General features: G+C 30.1%; 2 protein-coding genes across 7 annotated transcripts in view; one reads left to right on the forward strand and one right to left on the reverse strand.

The window, feature by feature from the left end:
* Positions 1-27,666, forward strand: part of LOC126894920 (uncharacterized) — a 383,474-nt gene that overhangs the window by 70,976 nt on the left and 284,832 nt on the right. The gene's annotated exons all lie outside the window — the stretch shown is intronic.
* LOC126894902 (high affinity cAMP-specific 3',5'-cyclic phosphodiesterase 7A-like) overlaps positions 1-27,666 on the reverse strand; it is a 78,291-nt gene that overhangs the window by 46,422 nt on the left and 4,203 nt on the right. Inside the window, exon 1 of one of the 6 annotated variants that reach the window (XM_050666237.1) lies at positions 13,558-13,794. The exons of 1 other annotated variant lie outside the window; for it this stretch is intronic. In XM_050666237.1, the coding sequence (XP_050522194.1) occupies positions 13,558-13,629 (72 nt within the window). In that variant the 5' untranslated portion in view covers positions 13,630-13,794. Of the gene's footprint in view, positions 1-620; positions 816-3,876; positions 4,569-10,434; positions 10,720-13,557; positions 13,795-27,666 lie in introns of those variants that run through there. 4 more of the 6 variants (XM_050666240.1, XM_050666235.1, XM_050666241.1 and 1 more) reach the window with 4 other exon arrangements.

A 27,666-nucleotide genomic window follows, 5' to 3' on the forward strand; every position in this document is an offset into this window, starting at 1 on the left:
ACGCCCGTACACTAACCGGCAAGGACCTGTATAATTAATTGTGGCAAAAATAATGAACAAATTATTTTCCTACGTCGTGAAACTTTTTTTAGGTCATTTTCTATACACGACAAACGAAGCGGTCATTATTAATTGTTCGGGTCTCGCCCTTTATTTATTTACAAGTTGGTATTTTTTCGTTTTTTAACATCAACTCCGGAGGGAATCCGTCGTACCTGTATACGACGAATTCAATTCAATTACAAGAGGACTCGCGGCGCGTTAACAGTTGTCAACCCGCGACAAAACTTAAGAACGAGCATTTTAAAAAACGTTATTATAATATCAATAGCTATAGAATGCGTTGATTATGCAACCTGCCCATATTATGCCGTGTTAGGTTAGGTGTGCTGTTTGTTTTACACAGTACACAACACGCTAGTGACAAAACGAAAACAATGCGATGAAGTAACGCGACTGCCAAGGCATTAGATACTGTATAATAAAACATTTTTTTTAATTTGACTTTATGGGTATTTGCTGTGTTACTAGGAACAATAGTAAAACTGACACTCGAAAACACGTTACGGTAAACATGAAAAATGTCGCACAACGTTTAAAAACTTGAAATAATTATTTACCTGGGTCGTTTCAGGTGTAGGGTTTTTTTTTCCTACGATTGTGTAACGAGACATGTGCGATCTTACCCGGCCGTTTAGTTTTTAAATAATATTACTTTAATCGCAAGCGTTTTCCTGTGTTGTAATTAACCGACAAATGTACAATAAGTCTCACTTTTAACAGGAATCAATTAGAAAAATCAGTAAGAAACAAAAATCACAAACATTAAAACTATACACGAACGAATTAGATTGTGCATAAACTGAACTTGTAACTTATATAAATTAATAGCGATTAACATAGTCATTATCCAATCGCGTCACATAACTACTACTGAAGTAGTAACAATTTATTACCACCACTACAATATCGGGTACGGATTTTTTATGATGCCACTACGAGTGGATTTCAATAAAAACCGTATAGTATGTTTGCATTCACACACAAACATATATATATATATATATATGTATTTCATATCTTGGACAATTTCATGTCATGTTGATGAACGAAACACCGGCGATGACGCGGTCGCAAACCAGACTAAGTTAAACCGGTAAATTGTGAGAGTGGTTACACATGATAAACAGATAAAAAATAACAGATGAATTTTTTTCATACTGGTTGTTGCGATACTGTATTGCAACTGTTCTTCATAGGAAACACTGACACGACGTGAAAGTGAAAACGTTAACGGACCTACAAGACTAACGACCTACGCCATTAAGAAACAGTGCCGGCGACCAACGTGTATATATCAACAGATATCAAGTGCTTACTATAACAAAAGCATTAAAAATAAATATATACGCGGCACGTTTAATTTCATGCACAGTAGCAACGGTGTGAGGGGCTTAAAGAACTTCAGTGGGACAATCCGTCATGTTTTGTACAGTTGAAGAGTGTAATTTTTGAAGAGGTTTCGAGAAATTCATCGTGTCTCTCTTCCTATACAATTCGAGAATCTATCTGCAGTCCAGTGGCATTGTGGAGTCTCCTTCCGTACACAACCGACTATGATATAAAATGTCTGATTTACAGGATAAGCGATTTAAAAACCCCGCCGTAGGCTTAATTGTACACATATAATGTAAACATTATGCGCAAATTAAGTTGCAGCCAAGTATCGTCGAAGTATAGATTTTTTACCCATAAAAGGGTTGAACGACCACTGCATTGTTGTTCGAAGCAAAAGTCGAGTGCAAAGTAGTTTCGAACGAAACAACAACAACAGCGTGCGAGAATAGTGACGGCAATTTACAATAATTATTATGATTAATTATATCATAAGAACGCGATTATTGCGTGGGATGGCTTGGTGCCAAAATCGACGGTGTCGAGTGCTCTCGAACTCTATGGGTTACGACGGCGGCAGCGAAAAGGCCCACTCTCCTCTTTCGGGTACACGCCGCTGCATAAATTAGTATAACGATGCACCTATCTAATTACAGTAGCTACCGTGTAACACACAACGGGCTGTGTGCAGACAAGCGTATTGTAATTTGTTAACGAGCAACATTGTAACAACCCTATTAATTTTGACAGACCCATATAACAATATTATTGAACGCACGCGATACACAAGAGACCTTTAGAGTAATTGATAAATGATCGTGACACGTAACACAGCGCTTGATACCGACCGGCATAATAATTCAAAAAATGCTTTTATCTTAGTACATGCGGATTCTGTAGAAATGTAAAAGCGACCTGAAGTGTTCACCGTCCCTGGAGCGCTTGCAACTGAAAAAAAGGAAGGTGACTTCCTCCGGAGACATCACACGGTAAACACAATAACGTATTATAAAGGCGAGCGGTACAAATCAAATACCAACAAGTGTGCCAGAAATACTCTAGAAAGCTTATATCTATATTAAACGTTCATAAAAGAGTACTTTAATTCATGGTGTTTTTTTTGTATGTTTCGGTGGAGGATATTTAAAGGTGATATAACGTATGAAAAGGTACAACTATGTAACAATGTCACGATATAGGGCTAAGAATAGTTTCCAGTTTAAATAATAATAAGGGTCTACTGCATAAAAAAAAACAAGGAATTTTTCGAATTCATGTTAAATAATTTAGTTTTCAAACTGAAATATCATTTTAATAAGTAAATTCTAAACATAATTTAATGTTTTTTTTTTTGGGTTAACTACAAAACGAAATATATGCGAAAATTCATTGTGGCGTGTAAAACTTGGTCGTATTAAGTTAAAAGGTACTTTGACAAAGTGTACATAGCAATAAAACACATGAATTTTCTGTAGACAATAATCCTCAGACGATGAATATTGTTTTAAGCAGAGAAACAATAACATTTTTGCCAACTGGGAAATGCTGCGTCATTTTTAATGGATGACTCCCTTTATCCAAAAAACAAAAATATCAAACTGCTCCAGGGAGGCACGTTATACTATATTTCTTATCAACATTTTTTTGCAGTTGTAACTATATCCGTCATACCATAAGATAAGAGAACATTTCCCTGTTTATCTTATCAAGAGATGCTCCGAAATAAGATTAGTACACATGCACCAAAACAATAATAATTAGCAAGTGTTACTATTATTATTATGACACACAACATTCAATACAATAGACGGCGGAAGAGGTCATTGTACCGGCCAAACATAATGACAATAGTTAGAATCTATGGCAGTGACAACGCCGCCAGCATAACAACAAAAATTTAACCATGTGAGTGAGTAAATCAACGGACTGATAGTAAAAATGTTCTGTTACTATCCTCATACAGTTACGTTGTTTTTTTCGTTTTGGAGACTCAAATGTATTATGTAGTAACCAAAATTTAGCGACTATGATAATAAAAAAGTTGTTACGCCGCGTGGGCAACGAACTAGGCAAAAAGTTCATCCTCACGTTTTTGTGAATGACGCCAAATCAAATACCCCCAACAACCTTACAAAAAAACCATTGGTGACGATTGAAATATTCAGTTTTTNTAAAAAAGTTGTTACGCCGCGTGGGCAACGAACTAGGCAAAAAGTTCATCCTCACGTTTTTGTGAATGACGCCAAATCAAATAGCCCCAACAACCTTACAAAAAAACCATTGGTGACGATTGAAATATTCAGTTTTTTAATTCAATATTTTCTATATTCCATTTTTATGGAAAAATTGAATTGACGTTGACAATTTTTGACGAGTCAATTGTTTTCATTAACTCTTTACTTTCTCTACCAATTAACCAACCAACCAGAGGGTTTTACTTTTTAATTATGTAAATAGTCGTAGCTAAGAGTGTGTACTTACTAGGGCTGTTTGGGGATCGTCGTTGTCAAGTTCGTGATAATACGACTGATCACTACCCCTCCTGCTGCCACTAAAACACATGATCCTCCTGAACAGGTCGGACACAGCAGCGCAAAATCCGCATTGCTGTTGCATCACTCGGCGGCGCGGCCAAGCGTCTGTGGCGGTGGCCGGCCGACGAAGACACCACTGTGGAATAAGACCGGACGCTATGCAAGGCGAAGAGATTGGGGCGAACGTGTGTGGGCAAATAAGGTTACTGGCTGCCACACCGTTGTCTATCGGTTAGCAATTATCAAATATTTATAATAACCGTATTTTTTTTATCCGTTGGAACAGCACGTGTTAATTCAGCTACAAACAACAACAAAGATAGAAGATAACGAGAGCGATAACACGACTAAATAACCGTAATTGATTAATACGAAATAATAAAGATGATAAGAAACAGAAAAGAAGTACGAGCGACGTGAATCCAACTGGGAAGAAGGGCGGCCGGCGAGCTCGGAGCGACCGCGGCGAGACGACGACGCGACACACGACCGACACCACACCACTGACACGACGGGGCACGCGCGCCAACGCACATATACATATAAACACACACGCTCAAATTCACGGCATACACACACACACACAAGCCCACGGACGGCACGCAGCTGCCTGGCACACACCGCCGCGCGCGCACACACTAACTGCACTCTGTGCTCCTGCCGCTGCTCCCAAAACGCGGCGCTTCGGCGAGGTCTATGGCGGCGGCATCACCGAAACCGGCGTCACGCACGCACACTCCGGTGGGCCGCAGAGTTTAGCGGACGATTCAACTAGCACGACGGCTGTGTTGCGGCGGTTTTTACCCGTTAGAGCCGCCGCTACCGTTATCAAACGTAATAGCAGCAGTTTCTCGTCGTTACGCTGCCGTTAGCCGCGTGTCTACGGCCCGGTCAGCCGAGGCGCCGCCGCAGCGTTTAAAATAATTGCGCGTGCGCCCAACGCCACCCGCAAAGGAATAGCCACTTCAAGTGTCGGCGTTGGCGCACGTGCGCGGTTAATAACGAATAGATGAACTCATAATTACATAAGTTTACTAATGATTTTATTGTAATATGTCACACGTTAAGTTCCTTACAATGTAAAATGTCGCTTGGGAATTCGCTAGAATACCTTTGAGAACATCGTGTGCTTATTGCATCGACAATGCACTTGGTGAAAATCAATTTTAATATATTTATAAATATAAACAGTTGTTTTACTATTAACTGATAAAAATTGAGATTCATAACTGAACTAAACATAAAAAACTGATAAACCGACAAATATATGCCTAAGAAAAACCAAATATTTATTTTTCAATAAATGTACTTATTTTGCTAGTAATTGCCAGGTTAATGATAAACTGATCACTTTGTTTACCTTAGCCGATGTAAACAAAACATATGTTAGCCAAATAAATACTAAGGAAAACGTTTCGCGTTGTTGAAGTTTTCATAAGAATACAATAAATATTATACGGATGGCTGTAACGAACAAACACTAAGTTACAGTTGTTTGTATTCAACTTGGTCATACAAACTACAACAGGTTAAAAAAATTGTGAACCATAAACATTGGAAATACAATTGCACCGGAAGTCATAATGATATATGTTCCAGCTAGCAAAGTAATTACACAGCTCACGAATTTCATAGCATTCATAGATCGAACCGACTCCTTTCCGTTCGTACTTGAAACCTTCGTCGTATTAATTATTATTGTTTTCGCGATAAAGTTGTACTTTTTACTGTTTGACATGCCAGCGAGCTAATTTATCAACGACACAAGCGGATCACTGTATACAAAGTGCGACTGTAAACGGAGGTTCCCATTGAGTACAATATTTTATACGACTCTCCGGGGGGGGGTTTTGGTTGCCGAAATTAAAAATACGAGTACTTAATATAATCTCTTGCTGTTCGAGGCGTTCATATTTTTTACAATGCACCGAAAATCCCTATACTTCCTTCCGGTCGACCAGGACAACCATGCTTTTTTTATGATTAAAAACAAATAAAACAGGTAGGATTCGGTGTCTGAAGAAATCTTGGGTTCGTTAGTTAATTATAGGAGGTCGATTACAGTAATGAATACATTGTCACAGGCGCCAAGCGAAATATTTTTGTGTTTAACTTGGAATGAACACGAAATTAAAACTAAGTTTCGATACGAATAAATAGTTATTATGATCTTCACGGGCTAAAACACGAAATTCGGCAATTTCTCGACAAAATTCGTCTAGCGTTTTACAGGAGCGACAGGGACACAAATCATCTCTTTGCTAATACATTGTGAAAACGTTTAAAAGCCTATTGGTTAACGGGAACGGGGTGGGTAAAGGAAACGCGCTTTTGATGGCATCGTCGACTAAAAGCTTTCACGTAACAACAACAATAACTACAATAATATAGAATGCGATCACATCCACCGCTATCTAAACCATAAACCATCGAAAAACGTTAACGTTATTAATACCAGTGTACTAGCTTTGATCTTTACAAAGTCAAAGTTTCAAGTTATAGGAACTCTTGATTAAATACATTTGAGTCTTTGAAACATTATTTGACACCAAAAATTTAATTATTTATTAGCCACAAATAACACCCGTTAGAATGTTAATGGATTTGCGACATACTGATAATTGAACGAGTTATTGTTGGTCAAGTGGACAGATATCAATTGTTCTCAGAAAAGTTAGAACACGTTTACACGTGACAATAATTAAAAACTTGTGTATATGATATAACTAATGGATACTTTTTTATCATTTGTTTTTTAGTGAAGACGGGTTATTAAAACGTAACTAGAGGCGATCGTCTATCTTGTCGATTATGACTGCACAGTCCCAAGTAAACCTCTGGTACCGGAGAGCTTTGTTATATCATTAGTTCGTTTAACCAATTGACATTTTCCCACTGTGTAGAAACCAATGTGTACGTTACTGTGTATGAATCCCAAATCCAAAAACTTTAGCATTGCAAGAATATTGTTTTTGACTTAAGCGTACGACTAATGCTGTAAATACAATAATAGGATTTACACAGTCTGCCAATGGCCAGAGTATGTTACAAATTAATAAGGATAGCGACAACACGAATCTTAATTGTAGTGGAAGTTCTAAGCGTCTAATTAATATGTTGTGTCAGTTTTCAAATAAATCCGTTTATTAATATACACAGCGTTATTTATTAAGTATATTACTGTCAATATTTTCGATAATGATTTTTTCATAAAAATGTATAGATTAAAATTTTATTTGTTTTTACGAACCAAATAAATATTAGTTAGTTATATAAAAAAGTTATTTCTAATGGATGATTTTAGGGGAAACTTTCGAAAGTTAAATGGGAACCAATTATTATTATTTTTCTTTTATTATTAAATGGGAAAGAATTAAATGAAATGTTTAATAATCGATAATTAATTTTGTATTATTTCTTTTTGATTTATAATAGTTCTGTGAGGGTGTGGGGTTGGGTATGTAACGTTGTGGAATTTTGTTTGTGCGTTAAAAGTAGACCGTCGCTAAGCACTACTCGCGCCTTAAATTTTCTAAATCTTAAAATTATAATATCTCAAAAAGTAATTATACAAAACTGTTATCAACAAGTAAACATTTCATTTTAACCGTTCTCCATTTAGTAGTAAAAAAATAATCATAGGTTCCTATTTAACTATCTTAAGTTACCCCTAAAATCTAATCTTAGGTACAACTTTTTCATTCAATGAATTTGATATTTACTATAAAAATAAAAATTATAAAAGAAACATAATAAAATATTAAAAATAAACAAAATTTTAAACTGTGCAGTTTTATGAAAACTCCATTATTTAACGACAAAATAGAGGGTAGTACACCTAACACTGTATATTTTTTAATGTTACTACTTAAATTTTCTACATGGTCGAGTATAAATTTCAACAAAAACGTTTGCGAGGCATGAAAATAAATAACAAACACACGAAGGCATGTCTAGAAAAAAGATAAGGTCAAAACTTCTCCAACACATGTTAAAATTAAAATTTTGGAAGGGTAAATAAATAATTTTTTAACGTATTACTACTTTTTCTATAACAAAATCATCAAGTCAGAATTAATTTATATCAAATTTTATTTTACTTATTTATTTAACTATAACAATATTTACTATTATCAATATTAAGCTAAAACTTTTGAAAAAAGCAATTCTATGGAGAAAATAATGTTTAAATTACAACTACTTAGTCATTTAGCATGACAACGTTATCTCTAACTAACTATACTACTATTCTATACGTTTGTTTATTATTATCGACAGCCTTATGATATTTAAAATTATTCCATTATTAATTCATGATTTTTATTAACTAAAAATTAAAACTGTCAAACAATAACATCAATGTTGTATGTAAATATCACCTACATGTAATCGAATTAAAATTGATTAAAAAACGAATCACATTGTAATATGAGTTTTTTCATACATATTGAAATAATAAGATGTTAAAACTGAAACAAACAAAAAATATGTAGCAATGACAAAAAGCCCATCTAAAATAAAAAATTGGATAGAATTACCATTCGTCTTGAATGTAAAAAAGGATTAATTTTCGTTTATACATTAAAATTGAAACTAATTGAACATCGAATTGATACGTTTTATTAAATTATTTAACTAAAGTTCTATTAGATAAACTTTAAAATAATAATAACTAGATAAAAATTGTAAATTTAATTATAAACAAGCATTTAAAGGGCCGTCCAACTTACACTTAGATGTAATTAAAGTTAAGTAGCTATTGAATTAAGTATATACTTTGTTCAATATAAGAAATTAGCATTTCTTGAAATCCGAATCAAACGAATTTATTTGTACATAAAAGTAAAATTATAATTTAATTAAAATGTCATTTATCCCAAATGCCATTTATACAATATTTTAATATCCGTTAGGTATTTTAGCGCAAGCATTAATTATATATTTTTAGATTGACTGTTATAATTAAATATTTTTTGTAATGAGTAATTTCTTTCATCTGAAAGGCTGCAAAAACATCAGTAAACAATAGAAACAACTGTGTCTCTCTGATATCACTCGTACTAACAAAAAAATTTCATCACGTATATAGTTATACACAGAACTTTATTTTATTGATCCCCTTTTAATATAAAAAATATACGTCAACACGAATGGCAAATGTTCAATTCTTAACAAAGAACGTTCTTTGCAAACGACTAGAATTTTCACACTAAAAAATTATACGATTTACGTATTACTGGGAAATATAATAAATCCACCAAAACGGTAAATAAAAACACCAGAAGACAATGTCCTCACGATTAAACTCTCAAAATTATTATAAAGAATGCTTTAGGAATAGTAATAATTAATTTATTCACTCTGGTCTATCGAACGCGCCGACTAAATTACACTCTTTCTTGTTATTATTAAGTTTATTGTGTCAATGACTCGCCCTAGTGAATCTATGACGTCATTTTTCGACCGCTATTACTAAAACGAATCGAGCTCGCCGTTATATGATGTTATAATATTTCACTGTCTATTTTCTTTCACTTGTAAATCCCAATAGAATCTAATCAATAACATTGGCTATTGTTTGATTTCGATTGGCGAAAATTAAATTTAACTAGGTCATTTGTACACGAGTCATGAAGCTCATTACACTTTGTTAAGCCTGATTCAAGTAGTTAATAATCGTTACATCCATTTTTATACTATAATAAAATTTAAATAAAATGAACTATAATAGTTTAATTGCTCCAAGTACTAGACGAGTTACACAAGAATGATTATAAAAAAAATGGTATTTTTTTCCCATGTGTAAACTCGCGTACATCAACATAATTTTTATTCATAACAATAAAATCAATTGTTTCGAAATTCTTCAACCGGTAAGTTTACCATCATTTTTCACCAGATCGAAAACTACATCCCACGAGTGATTTCACTCTTAATCGTGTGGTTTTAACGGATCTTTAAGTCCATTGCTCCAAAGCCGCAATAGTATTGACATTGATTTTAATCATGATAATTAGTCTAAGCGTCGGTATAAATGGATTATTGTTAACTAAAATCGTACTTTTTGTTATGAATGTATAATGTACTACAGTTACACTATTGAAATAGAATTAATGTTATTCGTTTTTTTTTTTTTTATAGGAAAACTTATAATTATTTATAATAATATTTTGTACTTATCAAAAAACAAAGTGTCGTATAAACACTATCAACTTTTATTGTAATGTGTACAATTTGCTCTTATGGGCGTTAATAAATTATTATTAAAAGCAAATACGTTGGGGACGAATAATTTAGTATGGACTTTAAGTTAAATATAAAATATAAAACTCCAGTAGAAAATGAAATAATATCGAGCTGTGGACAGATATTTTTTAAATAAGTTTGTACAATCATTGACATTTTGCACAATACAACAATATAAAGTTGAATACAACAGTTATATTCAACTTTAAAGTTATGCACAAAAGCCGTGTAGGAAATTCACTATAATAATAACTCTTACCAAAGCAATTCTCTGGACCATTGGGAACGAAAGTCACATAAACGCGTGCAAGTGAAGTTGGTTTATTTCACACGCTCGGCGGTCGCACGAACCAAACTCGGTCGCAAACAGAAAGTACGGTGATAATTATAATTTATCACGGTGCGGAAAACTTTTTTTAATTTCAAAGCACTCGAGTATCGCGGGAGCTAAGTCTTGGAAGCGTTCCAAGTCGCCGGCGAACAAAAATAAGCCACCGTGATCTCACCGGGAGCTAATTCGCGTTAATAACGAAAAACTATAGAACGAAGAGGCAAAGAGACAATTCCCTTTACGACCGTTTTGGCTTCACAATCGCCCAAACACTATACGGCACGACGATACACGACGAACGGTCGGTCACTGATTACTTCTGCCGTCGCTTCTTCAAAGTAATAAGAATGATTGTGATAACGCACTTCTATACGGACAAGATTATGTCGGTCCCACGACAGACGACCGCAACAAAATCTCTGTTATCGCCGCAGTAAAACGGTGACGTTTAATCAAAACAATCAAGTGCACGGATGGTATATTACTTTTTTTTATACACACACAAAAAAAAAAAGGTAAATACACGCGTTATGTACGCGATAAGCTTAGTATGCGGTAATAATATCGCGTGTCGTACATAGTTATATGAAGAGTTACTTCCTCGTTACAATATCACATTCCTGCACAACATGAACTTGAAATCAAATAAAAACGTTAGTAAATACTGTCGTCGTTCTCTATTTGTTTATGCTTTGGCGAATAAAGTATATTTTTTTATTATTTTATTTTGCAGTGCAACGCCATAACGACGGAAAAACAAGCGAAAATAGGGAAATAGAACGTTCTCAGATTAACTATATTATTTATCGACCGAACTTTGGACGTCATACGGTAAGCAATAGGTTGACACATCGCGCGAATCGATAAAAAATTACTATCAGGTAAAAATTTTTCAAATAAAAGTGAGGTATCTCTTAGCTGGACGATTTATTCTAATACGAATTTATGCATTTATACATTTTGTTATGTTATCCCGAATACATCATCAGCCAATCAAAATTTTTATTAATCGACCTGAAATAATATGCTGTTACCGATGTTACAGCTTGGAGGGGACAAAAGGGGTTTAACCCTCAAAAACAAAAAAATATTTCTACGCTACTATATACTCCAACGACAAACATGCACAAATTTGGGACCTCTCAAAGTGTCTTAAATAAAATTTGTAAATTTATAATACTTCCGGACCTTACTAATAAATATTGGACATTTTTTTAATGAGAAATTAATTATTAAACTGAGATCGAAATGTTGTAAAAAATATATGTGATAGTCAAAAACGTTTTGGAGTAATTTAATAATCGTGCAACAGAAATAGTAACCAATGATCACCGAGAACAATTTCATGTACATCCTGACAAATAACTAAGTAGTGACCCTATTACTATTTTGTGATTTTATCGTACACGGTAGCCAACATGATGTACTCTATGATAACATTTATGTCACCCTGGACCGCCCAACAAAATTTAGTATGTGTTTATAAAAGAAAGCAAGAAAACTTCTACGATAAAACGAAGTTATAATATGAGAACTATTCACGATCACTATAAACTCACATAAAAGTGATCCTCAAACACTTAACAATAATATGATACATTCAAAACCATTGTCGTACATATTTTGGTCGTACTTGAAATCCGTTTATCATTTTTCGGTTTAGTGGACAAATACGGCTGAAGCAACTTTAATCTCAACCTTTAACATAAAATAACACGCCCGGATCACAAATACACTTTATTTGTTTTTCATGAACTTAAGAAAATCCTATCTGAGTACTACATGAGTTATAAATTTCATCGTATAAGCACTAATTCTTTTTTATGCGGTTCCCTTAAGTGCAGAATATTCAGTAATGCAAATTCAGAAAAAAGGAACGAAAATAACGAATTTAACGTTGCAATACTACCCAAAAAAGTTCCAAATCACATCTATCGTATACATATAAATATTTGTTTAATACAATAAAAGTGTACTGCGATCATTGCAAACAGTTAAAAAGTTTGAATCCCGAGGGCAAATCGCATCGTTATATTTTTTTACCCCCTTGAGAAACAACCAATCAGAGTAAAATGCGTTCATACTTTACAACAATAATATTATATAAATGTCATATTTTCGAGATAATATTATCTGGATGGTTTATGCGCGATTGTTAGCAGAAGTTTGTTTTGAACAAGTATATGCAGTGTACACACAATAATAACTACACAACTTTACTATTCATTCCACGACAACATCAGCCATATCCGCATATTAAGGCACAATAGCAATTAAAATGCTCATTAGATGATCTCAGTATTGTTATTGAAAAGTCTGTTTTTGTTCCCTAAACTACAATTCGTCATTCTCATAGCCGTAAACATAAACTAATTACGGTCACTATAAGAGACATGGCAGCGATGAGGTGGAAGTTCAGCTTTACATTTGAAAGCGATTGATTAATGAAAATATAAAACTAATCGAACACGATTATTAAATATTGCGTTCGATTTTCAGATGGCTGTCTACAGAAACGTAAGTAACTTCAGATTGTAATAATGAAAAATGTACACACATTTAAATGTATTTCGATAGTTTCAAGTCGATTAAATTACATCAGTAGACAGTTCGAGCATTGACGACCACTGTGATTATTCATAATCATAAAAAAAAGTGAATGCCGTTTGAAATAAAATTGATTTTTTTGTTATGAATAATTTGTTGTTAACAATAATATCCATACGTTACCACAATATTGTCCAAAAAACGTATCTTATCAAAATAATCCATTTACCGAATATGATAATTTACAGCGCGCTAATTATCACCTTAATAATTATTACTTAATTACACTTATTACGAGTAAATGGTACTATTTAAGAGATAGTAGATGTTATCTCGGAGGGTGTTGGATATGTAATTGGTTTCTACAATTCCGTTACAACTACGGTTGCGTGCAAATGGTAAATAATTAATGATCGGTAAAACTTAATAGAATCTAAACACGAGGAGCACGACCTCGTGTTATCATTTTTAAACGGTAACAATAAGTAGTTATGAATTACTGACCTGTGCCGGGAAGGTTGTGACCCATCGAGGGTCTGAGCGGCTGCCGGCGAAGCACGTGGCGAACGGGAACATGTTGGTGCCTTGCTGGCTGGTTATGTGGTGCTGGTGGTAACGAGCACCGTTTAAAGTACGCTCAGTCTGGATAATGTATAATGTACGTGTATTGGTCTACGTAGGTTTGGTTAGTGTCTTTATGCGAGTGCGGACCTCGACGTGAGCGCGTGTTTGTAAGGTACGTGCACAGCAACGGTTTTCAAACGCACTCGCGTAAAAGGGCCGCGACGTCGGCGCACATCACGTCCCACCGCATGCGCCACAATATAGGTCACCACTTTAACCCGAACACGAGTAGCCAGCCACCGACAACTCCCTTGCAGTCACCCCCTCGTACGATATCGTAATGCGTAATCATAATCCGCTGTTGTCACGGTGAGTGTACACCACTACTCGCCGTACGAACTTCACAATGGCGACAAACGATTTTACATCGAGAATCTATTAATCGCTTGTCAATTTGAGTTGACATTGCTGTTCGCGCACACATGCCAATTCGTCAGAAACTTAAACGGCAGACGATGTTCGTATTGAACACCGAAGAACGCACAGGTATTAAGTCAGAGGTGGTGACCCAGTTTGCGCGGAGTCCACCGCTTCCACGTCCGAGGTTAATGCACTATTCTGCTGCCGTCACATGCAGCCGTTCCGCCAACGCATTATCGATTCCGCCGCCACTACTATCCAAATACCTCGTCGCTACCCCACTGATCGCTCGACTTTACATTTCCAGTTCACCCCGCCAACGCTCTCACCACTTACAACGTTTTACGTTTGTGTACACACAAACAAACACACACACACCGTCAAGCTCATCGCATAACCTAATCTTATTACCGCAACTTGTGACCACTATCATTGATCACGTGTCCCCGGCAAAACACACGTGAGCAGAATCCCCACCTTCTCAATCTATCAAATGCGGAGTTGACATAAAATGTAACTGAAGTTCTGCGGACCGCAATAAAACGGATATTACAGTTTATATTATGTAACGGCACTTCTCTCTCGATATTTCCCGAGAATATATTCATTCGTATTAGGACGAATGCAATGATGTTAGTTTAGTCAAGTCAAAAGTATACAAGTCAACTGACAGCTTTAGCTGTCGTAATTTGTTATAAAAAAAGAAAAAACAAACACAAACAACTCGATTACAATAACAAATAGCCGTCTATTTGGAAATTTCATAGTTATTGAATTAGAAAAGAGAGTAAAAATAAAATATATTTATCATATATTATTTTTTTAAATTTAATTACACACACACACATAGTGTGGATAAATAAATTCATTTATTTAGCATATATTTTTAATTGATTAAATGAACGTAAAAAAAAAAAAATAATAAAATAATTAAAAATCTTCACAAAATTTTTATACGAATTAAGGTGTAATTCTAAATACAGCTACATAAATATGTTTCCTATAAGTTCCACCTAAGTTTACAGGTAAGATTTTCTCTAAGTGGTTTTTTTGTGAAGGGTACTTATTTTCACATCCTATACTCAATAATGGCTGATAAAAGTTACCCCATCTATACATTTGCAAACTAAACATTTCCAAATAATAAAGTGATTAAATTATCCACTCGCCAAAAATTAAAATTAGAATTACGAGAGATTTAAATGCGCAATAAAAAATACATATATTTGCTTTGTCAGGTTATTCATTTGGTAAGTTGTCGCATTATTTTAGAGAAAATAACGAATAAACATAATAAAATATAAATAGATGATTAAAATGATACTTAGGGTCACATAATATTACAGTGTTTTTAAAAATTAAACTTTTTGAACCAGAATTGATTTAGGATCAGCTTAATAAGTCGATTTTAGATTGAAAGTTCTAAAATTAACTTCATGATATTATTCTTAAAAATAACCCAAAATAGTGAATGCTACACTATTAAATAATTCTTAATAATATAATATATTCTTATTATACTGGATGATAAAATTGAAGAAAAAAAATAGTTGGCATAATTTTGTGCGTTTACTATTTCTAAATAAAATTATAGGAATTAAAAATAACTGAATTATTTATCAATTATTGATACAAACAACTATAGTAACACAGTTTTACTTCATATTTCCTTTTATATATTTATAAGCTGTTTATGAAACATTACTTATAATTTTAGGTTACATCTTCTTAGGAAATGGAATTTATTTTAACGCCATTAGTATTATTTTACTTTTGAATAGTAGTTTATACATTGACATATTTCATAGTACGTGACTTCTGCTAGTTAGCTGCAAGGGAAAATCACTTCTAAATAAACCGATCATTTTATCAATACATTATTACATGGAAACATTTTAAAACATTTAAGCTTCTGGTGTTTAAATTTAAATAGTATAGTATTTCAGTGAGAATTTCATTTTTATTTTACGAACCATAACAATTATTTATTTATAAAATAATATCTGAATAAAAAAATAAAAACCACATTAAGTTTTAAAAACACTTTTTAGTAACATCCGGCGTCTCATTGGGAGAAATTATTACTTCTACGATCATTCCTTTTTAATTTTTGGTATTTTCCCAGAAATTGACTTATATAATAAAAAAGAATGTGCATTTAAGTTTATGAGTTACGATTGTTTTACGGAAGCAAAATGTACAAATAATTATGTTTTCATTTCCTGAAGACATTTTATTAAATTAAATGGAAGAAAGCAACTTCACTTTTTATTTCAACCTCCTTGCTGCATTATGGATATTTAGAAACAATGACGTCAAAGCTATAATAACTATTATAAAAATAGATGTTCATAATTGTCATGCAGTAGTGAATTTATTTCCACGATATTAATTGGAAAAGGTAATTAAATTGACATAAAGTATTGCAACTTAGGAAAAAGAGCTAATGGATTTTGATTATGAAATTTTTTTTTAATTTAGCTGAACTTTAGAAAGTAGACGTGCTGATAAATATTTTTGTGATTATAGAGAAAATCATAATGAATTTAGTTGATAAATTTAAATTCGTTTTTTAAGTAACTGAGAATTGTAATAACAATTTTCTTAAACCGCGGCAATGTTCTTTTTAAATATTATATAAGATTTTATAACAAGAGCAAGTTACGCACAATACGGGTACACTTAAAGTTTAATCTTTCATTACAGTTATTAATTAAAACTTATAACGAGAATTTATAGTGTTCTTACAACTTAAGGAAATATTTAAATTATACGGGTATTTAACCTATTACTTTAAATATAATCTAATTAATCAATCCATCAAGTGTTAAATTATTTAAGAATACCTGATTAAGGTTTGAATAAACTAACTTACAAATTTTTGGTCTAATATTCATGCTATTGTCACTGAGTACTCACCTAAAAAATAGAAAAATTTGTATAAATAATGATTACTAAAATAATAATATGTATAATTAGAAATAGTTTATTATTTTTCAATTAAATAAATTACACATTTATAGAATTATAAGAAAATAATTCATTTTAAAATAATGGAGTTCTGATAGAGAATTTCTACAAGTTATTTGTATTTGGTTTCATTTCTTTCAACTAAATTTCTTTAAAAGTTTATAAATTATTTATTTTGTTTTTGCTAGATTTAATTAAGATTATAATCTATATAGAATACTTGATTACAAGTTTAGAATTATAAATTATCAAGCAGAAATTAGTATATAACGACATAATTATAATGAAACTTAATCGGGATAAATCAATTGAATTAAATCTTACTATACTATAATTATACAAAATACAATCTCATAAATGTATTAAATTCAGTCTGAGTCAATTGTATGAAAATCTCTTAAAAATTATTCATACTCAGATGATATTCAAACTTTAATAATTAACGTATGAATATTATTTCGAAGTACACTAATGTTTTAATTATTAAAACATTAGTATACATCGAAATTCTATTTGTACGATATAATACTAATTAATCATTCAAATGTAAATGAATTTACAAACAAGTCATCCAAGTCATAGTTATTAAAAAGCATTACTTTAATGATATTGCTGTCATAATGAGTATCGCATATCGATATTTATTTTGTTGTTATGCCTTAAAAATCAAAAGTATCACAAAGATAAAATTGTGTCATTAGCAGCACATCTTTTGATCGTTATTAGTATAATTCCATCGTTATTGGGGGAAAAAAGTCATCGTTATTATCTTCACATAACCTGTATGACCGATTAACTATATACACTTTACACGGAATACCATTAAACATATTTCGTCGAGGTTAGGCTAAGTCTACTGTTATGTTAGCCATAATAATATACAGTACAGTGCAGTGCACACAATGTGTGTACACGCACTTTTTTAATACAAGGACGGTCTGACAATTTTTATTCCGTTCATAAACAAAACAACATGCAAGGAAAGTATGAAAATACAAGCGTGTGAAAATTTACGAACTTGCATTAAAATTGACCATAGTAAAATGATTCAACTCTATGACGACTATTAGTAAAAAAAGTGAAAACGAGAAAGAAGTTTGCAGAAACAAAATAATTAAACATACAATCAATACTAGACAAACGAAATTAAAAATATTCTTACAATAATAATTATTTTTGGCAATTGTAGTAAGACAATTAGGGTAACTACTAAAATAGAAAAATCTAAATTATTTTTTTAATAACACTTATTTTTATAACATTTTATTTTTAATACTAGAGAATAAAAATGTTTGTAAATTGAAAATCAGAACAGGTATGTAAAAATACAAGCTCTGATTATACTATCTAAGAATATATTGTACAACTATTTTTTTAAAAATATTAATTAATTAGTTAAATTTAATTGCGGATTTATACACGGAAAAAAGTGTGTTGGTGTAATAAAGTATCGAATACACACATCAAATATTTTACTTGTATATATTATAGTTAATTAAACGTATTATTTTACGTCTGAGCTCTTAATTTCCTATAAAAATTCTAATTAATGCAATTGATAATATATTTTTATATTTTCTAAAAGGTACAAGAAGATGAATATGTTTTTTTTTTTTTTACTATTAGTTTTCAATACAGAAGTATTATTATAGCTAAACGATTAAAATAAAACTATACAACAGAAACTAAGACTATACACTAAGAACTAAAACTATACAAAGAAAAAAAAAATATTGTTATTAAACACAATTAAACATATCGTTAAAATAATAAATTAAACATACTCAAAATACTAAAAAAGAAAGAACAAAACAAAATAGACCTAGGATATTAAATTAACATACAGAAAAATATTATATAACGAAGCCAGCTGAATGAACGAAGGAAATTATTTGTATAATTACTAAGTAGGATTTTGTATTAAGGATATTAAAACTATTAATGGGTGAAATATTAAGGGAGGACAGGAAATTGAACAAGAGTAAATGGTTATGTTGTAAAGCTGGGCAATCAAATAGTAAATGAGGAAAATTACAGGGGACTTCATCATTGTGTTTGGGGCAGAAGGGGGAATGGTTTAGGACATGTTAAAGGCATGACTAGGTACCGATTATGACCAAATCTAAGACGGGAAAGATGAATATGTTTATGTGCCTAAATTAAATTCACCAGAAAAATGCAAACGAATGCTTTTTAGAATAACGATGGATATTGATTTTCGAAAAGTATTTCTTGGATTTTTATTTTACATCGTTAAAATTGTAAAACTTAACGACACACGCTCAACTAAAGCTTTGTAAAACCGTCACGGCGTGATACGCAGAACTCGAATATTTTTTATACACTAGTATGAATAGGTAAATAAGGTATAAATTTATTTGTGAATTTGAAATAACTCGGAAAACATTTTTCATACCATAAAAAATACTATAGTTTTGTTATAAAATATTCTTATTGACTCATTTGGAGGCTTGGGTTTTGTGTGTAGCAAATGTGTTTTAACAAACTTTGTAATAGTAAAATTAAGTTCCAGATAACATCTATAGATGTTAGGATTATTACTTAAATTTAATAACAGTAAGGAAAAATTTTTCTTGTAACTGGAGAAATTGTAAATAGGAGATGAGTGTTTGATGAGAGTTCTGAAGATAAAAATATGCCTACCTAACATTCCATATTTAATTTTCAAAAGCTGTTAGAACAAAGTTATTAACAACGATTTACATACAAACATATGTGAATTTAAAACAGTAAGTATATAGATACACAGTCAAGCATTAATCGAAATATATAAATATATAAATAAACATCGAAATATATAAAATAACAAATTACAAAATTTAAATTAAAAGGCTTATGTATAAAAATGAATTATAATTTACAACTCTATGAAATAAGACCTTACTAATAAATATAATAAATAAATATAAAATACTTTACTATTCAAAATTAAATTACACAAAAATTATGAAAGTTAAAATTAAATTTTACTGATATTTTCTGAATATTTGATTCTTATAGCCAACAAAAATAACACAATTCTATTTCATTTACAATACATAATGAACTGCACTACAGGGTACTTCCTAGCTTTTTATACCTTTAAAAAATTCATAGCTTTAAGTTATTTCTTAAAAACTTTACTTTAATATTACAAAATGAAATTTACCAGGAATATAAGCTATTATGATAAATGCGCAACGGTAAAAAACACATAAACTGTGCTTAGAATACATCTTTAAAAGCTGTCCACTCATCTCGTTTTGTTTTTTATCACCAAATGATACATTTTACGACATCGTTAACGTGCTCTACGTTAGGTACTAAAACATAAGGATTATCATCAAAACAAGTTAAACATAATAAACAACTAGTAGGTAAACTCAATAAACTTTATTATGTGAATAACTCCGTCTGTAAGTTGCAAGTAGCCAAATAGTCTTTAAGTAACACAAGTCGGTTGGAGTTCACTATTAAAAATTTTAACTGTATAATTAAAGATGGTAGTAAATTGTCCAGGAATACTATTCGACCCGTATAAGGTTAGTAGCGAAATGCACCAATTTAAAAAAGTTACTGTTCAACCTAATTTCTATGCTTCTCAAGAAAATCGTTTGATATATTCAGTTCAAACTTATTGCTTGATACTAAATCATATAAAAAATTTGCCAAAAGGAAATTTTTGACATATATATAACAATAGTCATTAATTCATAAGGCATTACTACGAAAAGCTTAAAGAATACTCAACTAATTGAATAATAATCAACAACTGAATTTAATTTCTATTCACATATATACAATATAAAAATAAATTTTTAACAGTGATAAAGGGCATAAAAAAGGAAATAAATATGAAAAAGTTTTGGACAAATATTTAAGTGAAAGAAAATTTACAAACACAAAATGCGCCATATTTTATTAAACGAATTTGTAAAGAATGTAAGTACATCTTAGAATCTAATCATATTGGTGATACCCTAAACAAAGAACTTGCTATTAAAACATCAAATTTTTAATGATCTTTCCTCAATATTTTCAAAGAATATATTAATATTACAAAACGTTTTTTTATCATTGAGATCATTAAAAATATATTTACACAACCACTCTTCGCAAAAAATGTACATTTTCATTTCATTTATTAGTTGGAGATCTTTATTTAGAATGCTATATAATTAATTAGAATTTATATAGATAACAGGACAGCCAGCACATTAATCATTAAAACTAAAATAAAATAGCCATAAACGAAATAAGTTATTCTAAAATAAATTAATAAATAATACAGTTTTCATAGCTTTTATAGGGATAAGTTTAATACAGTTTAACATACTAATTGATTGGACGAATAAAAACAATTTAACTATACACAACACCCTACAGGGCTTAATAATTAATTAAGTATACTTAGTTATTATCCAAAATAATAAAAGCCTCATAAACACAGATTTGCATAGGGTCTCCAGGTGTGCTGTTGTTACCATATCAAACCATCGAACTGGAAGGATAAAATGGAAAAGCAATATTTTCAAATAAAACTGTGTTATATACATATATTTTGGACTCTAATATTCCCAGTAAATTACATTTTCAGTTAAATACCAATCAATTTACATGATCGAACTAAATTATTAGCATTTATTAGACACAACGGATGTAAACTATAAAAATTATTATAATTTTATATGAATCTCATTGAATATAAAACACAAAATCAATAAAAACGGAGACATTTTATGTGTAATTAGAAACTAGTAGTTTTACAGTTACTAATTCTAATTTACACTCTAAGCCTAATATTTCAATTTTATATTATATTTTATTTTCATTAGATTGATGTCTCTAATTTTAATACTAACAAATTAAATAGTCACTAATACTATAAAAAAAAAAAAAAAATTTATACGATGGGTTATAATGAACTTTTAGTAAATGTATTAAAAAAGTATCAAAATATCTTAGACATTCTGTATAAATATTTTTCCCATTTAATTCTTTTAATTAATTATGATGTCTAATTTAATCAGTTTAGTTTAATATTCAATTAAAATACAAAAGATTCAGCTATTCGTACATTTACAGCTTTAGACACTATTATACAAAATTATAACAACACAAAATGCATAAACGTTTTTATAATTTAAAATAAAATTTGTTTAACTCTAATATTATATGGCGTTAACCCCTAATCACATAAATAACTTTTCATACCAAAGAAAGCTAGTACAGTGAAAAAAAATTTAAATAAAATACGTTACTACTAGTTTAAAAAATATTAAATATAATAATTATTTAAATTTTATTTAAAATCCATTATTTTTTTAAACAAAAACGGTAGCACAGTGGGGTCGCGGCATAGTGGAGACATTGCATAGTTGGGTTCAGTCTAGATTTAATCTGACAGTGATTAAAATCACTATCATAAGAAACGCTTCGATGCAAATCTGTAGATAGTGTTTAATTTTAAAAAATTGTTGGATAATTGCAAAAGCAACATCAACTTCTATTAAAATAAAATACAAAACCCATAATTTTCATACAAAAATAGCATATTTTTGAATATGGTAGCCATTTGCGTATAGAAGATAGGTCGTCGGGACAAATTTTTTTTTTTCATTTTGTAGTACATAAAATAAGCTTTAATTTTATATATGTTTAAAGGACGCAGTATTTCCGGAACATTTTCAAAAATTAAGTTGAAAAAGTTAGTTTTTGTAAAAAAGTTGCTATTTTAAATCTCCCCCAATGAGCAGGTTAAGTGTTAGATTTTCAAAAATGATATCAAATGAAAGGTAAATATTTAAGGTTTTAGTATATAAAAAAAAATTATGTTGATTTGTTGATTTTTCAAAAAGTTATGGAAGTTTTAAGAAAAAAAAGTGAAAAAATTACGAAAATTAGCGATTTTTAAATTTGTAATTTTTTTGGATATTTCCCCCATTTGCGGGGAACGAGGGAATTTTTTTCAATTTTTAAGGGTAATGTCTTCAACTAGATACGATTTGTGATCTTTTGACGTATTTTTGAAAGAAATCGGTCCAGTGAGAGCTGAGAAAAAGTGGCAACAGACATAAAAAAAAAAAAAAAACACATCATAGTAAAATTAATACCTTCTCCGCTTCGCATCGAAGCTAATATTCATAAAAATCAAATAAATAATATTTTAGTTTTTTTTCAGACATTGAAAATATAAAATGTAGTTTTTCTTGAGTAAAATCTGTATCAATAAAGATGTAATTTAATTGTAATTTATATTTACATGTAAATATAAAAAATTCTAAATCTAAAAAAATTATTATCCAACTAATTTTTAAATAATTTTAAATAAAAATCTTACATATAAAAAACTCAGACTAGAAAAATACTAGATTTTATCCAATTATTTCTAATATTGAATATTAATCGAAAATATTTTTTATTAATTAAATAAAGTAATTTATATAATTATCAATGAATATAGCGAATATTAAAATTAAAATAATTGTTACTAGTTTTCAAATTCTATTATGCTGAATATAATTGATGTGTTTTACTCAACGTATAGATAGATTTTCTAACCAGGAGATAAAAGGTAAATGACAATAAAATGACTGTTAATATATTTATAAATGAATTCGTTAAAGCGTTGACGATTTTAGCTTCGATGCGAAGCGGAGAAGGTATTAATTTTACTATGATGTGTTTTTTTTTTTTTTTTTTTTTTTTTTTTTTTTTNTTTTTTTCTTAAAACTTCCATAACTTTTTGAAAAATCAACAAATCAACATAATTTTTTTTTATACTAAAACCTTAGATATTTATCTTTCATTTTATATTATTTTTTTGAAAATCTATCATTTAACCTGCTCATTAGGGGGGATTTAAAGTAGCAACTTTTTTACAAAAATTAACTTTTTCAACTTAATTTTTGAAAATGTTCCGGAAATACTGCGTCCTTCAAACATATATCAAATTAAAGCTTATTTTATGTTCTACAAAATGAAAAAAAAAAATTTGTCCCGACACTTTTTCTTCTACATTTAAACGGCTGCCGTAGTTAAAAAAACGCTATTTTTGCGTTAAAATTTTAGATTTTCGATTTTTAATTTTCAACTTAAAAATGCTATAACTTTTTGAAAAATGTATGTATCAGCACAATTTTTTTTTTTCTAAATACATTATAAGTACATCTTTCATCTGAAATACATTTTATTAAAATTAGACAATTTCCCCTTATATAGGGGGCGTTCAAAACTTGAAATATTGTAAAAAACATAGATCTTTTTCAACTGAACTTTTGAAAGTGTTCCGGAAATACTGCGTCCTTTAAACATATATAAAATTAAAGCTTATTATATGTACTATAAAATAAAAAAAAAAAATTTGTCCCGACGATCTATCTTCTATGTGCAAATGGCTGTCGAAAATTAAAAAAAAATGTAATGATTGCGATAAAAATTACCTTTTATCGGGATGTTTTTTGTGCTTAAAACTGCCATAACTTTTTCAAAAATTAACAAATAAAAATAATATTTTTTTGTATTAAAACCTTAGATATTTCCCTTTCATTTGATATAATTTTTTTTGGAAATCTACCACTTATTCTGTTCACTGGGGGGATTTAAAATAGTAACTTTTTTACAAAAAATAACTTTTTCAACTTAATTTTTGAAAATGTTCCGGAAATACTGCGTCCTTTAAACATATATCAAATTAAAGCTTATTTTATGTACTACAAAATGAAAACAAAAAATTTGTCCCGACGATCTATCTTCTATACGCAAACGGCTACCGTATTCAAAAATATGCTATTTTAACAAATTTTTTTTTAAAATGAAATACTATCTACAGATTTGCATCGAAGCGTTTCTTATGATAGTGATTTAAATCACTGTCAAATATCATCTATACTTGTCCCATCTATGCCTTGTCTACACTGTGCCTCGACCCCACTGTGCTACCGTTTTATTATTATGAAAATAATAATAATATAAAACAATAGACTAAATGATCTGAAATTTGAATTTAATTACAAATTATAGTAAATATAGTTAAATATTTCAATTGTTATAAGTGCATTATTAAGTTTAAGGTTTTTGTTTAATTCTAAATACAATTATAAATTATTATAGTACATATTATACACATGCAAAGCTTAAATGCATTTAGGAGTATATTAATCTGTACACACGTGTTGCTAACACCTTTTTTATTAATTTGAATATAATAGTAAAATACCACTAATATACTAGGAATTTTAAGCCAATTTTTCAATCAACCTTATACAAATTTTTACTTCCCTAAAAATATATAATATATTATAAAATATTAACAAAAGAACAACACTAAAATAATTGATTTAACTGTTTACGATTAAATAGATAATATTTCTTTATATTGAATTTAAAAGACATTTAAAATAAAAAAAAAACTAATTTTAGATTATAAAAACATTCAGAAAATTCCTAAATAATTTGTTTCATTAATTTTGTATTTATTGAAAAAATTAATTTAATTCCTCTTTGATAACAAAAAGTATCCACTATCTTGAATTTTATGGATAGTCAACCGGTTTCGGTAACATAAGCTAATATTTGTATTTTATAATTTCAGAGAAAAGTAAAATCAGTTTTATCAAACTCGCAAATAATAATTATTAATGTCCTGATTATATAAATGTCTTTTGAACATGTAGTTCTTATTTTTTATTCCAATTGAATTATAAAATTTAATACTTATAGCAAAGTCGACCTAATCATTGTAATTCACTGAAAATCAGTAATACATTTTTATTATAAAGAACGTTTTAATAGGTCCTTATTTTAAACATATCTATTAAACAAACTCAATAAGAGCTGTAGTATCGCTATAAAATAGCTATAATTTAGGTAGCTTATAAGGCATCTATTAAAAATATTTAACAGAGAATATAAAATTCAGTCATCAGAACAATTATTGGGAGTAGAATAATATGATACCGTCCACTAACCATTAAACTGATAAACAATTGATAAAAACTGAAAGAAGACTGAAACCCAGAAAAGGATTTTTTAGCTATTACACGTTAGTTGCAGACAGTATGGATAGCTATTTCAATGGTTCTAAAAGATAAAAGAAGAAGTTAGGATAAGATATAGAAATGTAATGAACAATTTTTTCATCTAACATACCAATGGACGTCTTGTAAGTAAGCTGGTAAGAAGTGACAAGATGGAGGAAGTTAAGTCGACTGCTGCCTCAGCAGCATTCAGGATGATTTGCTACGCGGCCTTTATCGATCAGCCGGGACACGATACCGTCACCCGCTATTTTCAGTAGCGTCGGATACTCGACTTGGATTTCCCTTACACACCGTCTACCGCCTACGCATATTACGGTCCACAACATACAAGGATAACTGTCCTTCCATTCGTTCAGTTCTTTTTCCATCCCAATCATACACTTCAATCCTACCTCTTCAATTTGCTCAATGGCAGTAAGATCTTTTTTATTTTCTATAATTCCGGCGCGCTTTTCTGTCACTATGCTATTTCCATAATAGTGCTACCGCATTTGAATAAGATAATTATCTGTAGGCTCATACTTCTTCCACCAATCTTATAAAAAAAAAATTTTAGATTTTACCAATTTTTCAATTTTATTGACTCTTATAACCAAAGCACCTAACGACAATTGCAGATTATTAAGGGAAAATCAAAATTATAAAAAATTATCATCGAAAATGGTATTTAATGTTATATATAAAAACTCTCTTCCTTTTTTTATATTTTAATTCATCAAAATTTATGATTATTATCAAACGTTTTTACAACTTAAAATAAAGTTTTCAAGTAATAAGATATATTTACGTTGATGACAATCAAAATTATAGTATAAGATTAAATAAATATTAAATGTACTAAAATTAAAATTACATATACTAGTTAATGGTAGTCAGATAGTTTTTTAGATGAACAAATAAGTATTTACAGACTTTTAAAATAACATTGTTTTTTTGTAGAATTCACAAACGCAATATTCATTATTTCTACAATTTATTACTTGGAAAGTTAATATTTACTTAGGTATCCATCCAAAACGAAAATTGCAATTCATACATAAATTAATTACAACAGTTACATACAATTATTTTACACAAAAAAAGTCATGTATTAAAAATATAAATTATTAAGATAACACACATATTGCACATGTTGGTAATATTGCATGTAAAAACTTGCAAAAAAGTTCAACACAAATTTTACCTAAATAATACATAAATTGCCTAAACATATGCAGTCATAAATCTATCAAACTCTGATATATGACGTTAAGTTGAAAGTCTCGTATACTCCTATGTTTGACTTCCGTGGCTCATCTTCTAGCTAACTATATAAAGGTTTTTTTTTTTTTTATATAACAAAAATGTTTCATTTTAACCACGAAAAGAAGAATTGAATGATTGACTTTATACAATATTTATAGCTTTTAAACAGGCATATGGTACCATTAATAAGAGTGATTTATGGGTAGCACTAAACGATTTTAGCTTTCCCAGATTACTTGTAAGACTTATTCGAAACTGTAACTCGAAAATTTTCATAAAGTACATTTCAAGAAAGAAACATGACAGTTTGAAGTCAATAACGGTCTAAAGCAAGGGGATACCTTATCTTCTATCCTTTTTAACTTGGTCATAG

Source organism: Daktulosphaira vitifoliae, unplaced genomic scaffold (assembly GCF_025091365.1).
Source record: "Daktulosphaira vitifoliae isolate Bord-2020 unplaced genomic scaffold, ASM2509136v1 Scaffold_1, whole genome shotgun sequence".
Taxonomy (NCBI): Eukaryota; Metazoa; Arthropoda; class Insecta; order Hemiptera; family Phylloxeridae; genus Daktulosphaira; species Daktulosphaira vitifoliae.